Below are 2,910 nucleotides of genomic sequence, written 5' to 3' on the forward strand. Positions count from 1 at the left end.
TAACACACTGATGACTGACACCTAGATCCTTGGAATGCATCTACCATCGCCCTCGTAACACACTGATCACCGACACCTGCAATCCTGGGATCTCCTCCACCTCCCGCCCCATTAACACACTGATCACCGACACCTACATTCCTGGGATCTCCTCCACCTTCCGCCCCATTAACACACTGATCACCGACACCTCCAGTCCTCGGATCTCCTCCACCTCCCGCCCCATTAACACACTGATCACCGTCACCGACAGTCCTGGGATCTCCTCTACCTTCCGCCCCATTTACACACTGGTCACCGATAGTTTGTACTGCTGTTTACTTAATTACCTTTTAATTGTGCCCATGTGATGAAACGTTTGTTGCAAACAGTGACCGCATTTTAATTTACAACCTGTCCTTGCATGTGATACTCACATTGACAAACTCTGTAAAATAAGTCTATCAATAGCCTCAGGTTTTAAACGTTTCAGCGATTCCATAAACACCCAGTGTTTGCAGCACCGCAGCCTGTCGGAATGACACAGATCTCACTCTGTAGTCTTCAGATCTTCGCACTATTTAATGAATTTAACAATTACAGTAAAGGGGTATTTCACCAGGTTCTTCAACTGCTCTCTGAATTTCGCCTGGGTCACGGCATAAATACAGGTGTTTGTGCAGCAACTCAGGAGCTGGAGCATAAATCCCAGTTCTTGTACAAGTGGAGGTAGAATTACAGACGTTAGCGCCATATGCAACAATCGTCGATTAATAGAATCCAACATAAACACCACCCATAACACGATAAAGTTTCCTGAGATAACAAACAGTAAAATCATTGATTTCCTGCGACTCTCCATCTCTGGGTCTCTGGGACTCTCCCCATTGCTGTGACTCCGGAGTCTCCTGCGGGCTCTGCTGGCCACGAAAATGTGTCTGACTGTTAAAGCATTAAGGAACAGAATCAGAATAAATGGGACACAAGGGGTGAGGATATAATGAAGGAGTTCGATTCCTGCCCATACTGGTGATATTGAAACACCCGTCACTCCAAAACAAAACCAAGGGGTATTGGAAAGCAAATATGGATCTTCGAACATAAAGTACCAGAAAATATTCTTTAAACAGCTCAGCACACTCACTGTTCCCAGAACGACAGCCGCCGTTTTCTCGGTGCAATATTTCGTTTTCAGCTTCTGGCAACAAATGGCCACAAATCGATCAAAGGTGAAAGTTACGGTGAACCAGACAGAACAGTCCGTGACTGCATAAAGCAGGACGGCGTGGATATTACACACGGGAAAGTGGCGTAGAAAAACGAACAGTGAACGATAAACAATGGGAATCTGTCTCAATATCAGATCAGTGATAACGACCAGTAGATCCGCCGCTGCCATTGACACCAGATAGCGAGTGACACATTTGGAGAGACCGCACTTTCCACGAGACAGGATCGCAATTGTCAATAAATTCACTGAATTGAAGCGAAATAAAGATGGAAATTTTAGATCAAGTTGGGACTCTCTGTAAACAATAATAAAGTTCTTGGAACCACCTATATATAATGGCGCAATCGCTGGATCCCCTGTAATTATTAGTACAGCCTCTGGATCATCCGTAAATATTAGTACCGTCTCTGGATCCTATGTAAATATTAGTACAGTCTCTGGATCCCCTGTAAATATTAGTACAGTCTCTGGTTCCTCTGTAATTATTGATACAATCTCTGGATACCCTGTAAATATTACTACAGTCTCTGGATCCCCTGTATATATTAGTAAAATCTCTGGTTCTCCTCTAAATAATAGTTGCCTCCCTGTATCCTCCTGTAAATATTGGTACCACCTGCGGATCCCCTGTAAATATTAATACAGTCTCTGGATCCCCTGTAAATATTAGTTCAGTCTCTGGATTCCCATGTAAATATTAGTACTGTCTCTGGGTCCCCCTTTCAAACTTAGTACCATCTCTGGTTCCCCTGAAAATATTAGTTGCCTCCCTGTATCCCACTGTAAATATTAAAACCACCTCCGGATCCACTGCAAATATCACTACTGTCTCTGGATCCCCTCTAAATGTTACTATAGTCCCTGGACTCCCTGTATTATTAGTAACATCTCTGGACCACCCTGTAAATACTGACACACCCCACGGCCCCGTAAAAACAGGCTCATGCTAGTGCTCCCTGAATGTACAAACTCACTCCCAGGGACCCATTATAAATTCACCCTCACACCGAGAAAACCCCCGTAAATATATTTCGCATCCATGTTTCCCCATCGCTATATTTCCCATCCCACGTTAACCTTTTAATTTTTACGGTGGATATAGAGGCTTAACGGAAACTCGAACAGCGGAGAGTCTGACAAAAGGAATGACAAGAACAGTAATACAGTGGAACACGGTTTATAGAATTAATAGTTGGATATAGAGACTTTCCAGGAACACCGACAGCACCGAGGAGCGGATAGTAAATAACAAGAACAGTAACACAATGGAACACATTTTATAGAATTAACAGTTGGATATAGATGCTTACCAGGAACACTGACAGCAGCGAGGAGCGGATAGTAAATTAGTTGCATACTCCAAAGCATAAAATATGTCCGCCCCTCCAATGACATTGAACCATAATATACATACAGATATTGAAATATCCAGAATGGACTGTCCCAATCTATTGTTCTAAGATTCCGACCCATTGCTGTAACATTCCAATCTATTATTCTATGATTTTGACCCATTGTTGAACATTCCAATCTATTGTTCCCAGGTTCCGATCTATTCTCTCCCACTCTGAGAGCCAATGATCCCTGTTAGTGACGGAGGTGATGCTCCCACTGACTCGATGGGATAACACATTGAAAGTACTCGCTTATTTATAGCACAGGAAAACATTCCAGTGAGACAATTACGGCCCATGGAGACT

General features: G+C 43.3%; 1 protein-coding gene across 1 annotated transcript; it reads right to left on the reverse strand.

The window, feature by feature from the left end:
* Window positions 1-556: 556 nt before the first annotated feature.
* Window positions 557-2,605, reverse strand: LOC137319841 (probable G-protein coupled receptor 139). The gene is made up of 2 exons (XM_067981758.1): window positions 2,521-2,605; window positions 557-1,455 (listed from the first exon to the last, which is right to left on the reverse strand). Exons 1-2 carry the CDS (start codon window positions 2,603-2,605, stop codon window positions 557-559), a joined length of 984 nt encoding a protein of 327 aa, XP_067837859.1.
* Window positions 2,606-2,910: the final 305 nt, after the last annotated feature.

This window comes from Heptranchias perlo, unplaced genomic scaffold, assembly GCF_035084215.1.
Source record: "Heptranchias perlo isolate sHepPer1 unplaced genomic scaffold, sHepPer1.hap1 HAP1_SCAFFOLD_90, whole genome shotgun sequence".
In the NCBI taxonomy this organism is placed as follows: Eukaryota; Metazoa; Chordata; class Chondrichthyes; order Hexanchiformes; family Hexanchidae; genus Heptranchias; species Heptranchias perlo.

Coding starts and splice junctions, on each gene's coding strand:
- LOC137319841 (XM_067981758.1), bottom strand. CDS start 2,605: ATGTCATTGGAGGGGCGGACATATTTTATGCTTTGGAGTATGCAACTA. Junction 1,456..2,520: donor CGCTGCTGTCAGTGTTCCTG/GTAAGCATCTAT, acceptor GCTTCAATTCAG/TGAATTTATTGACAATTGCG.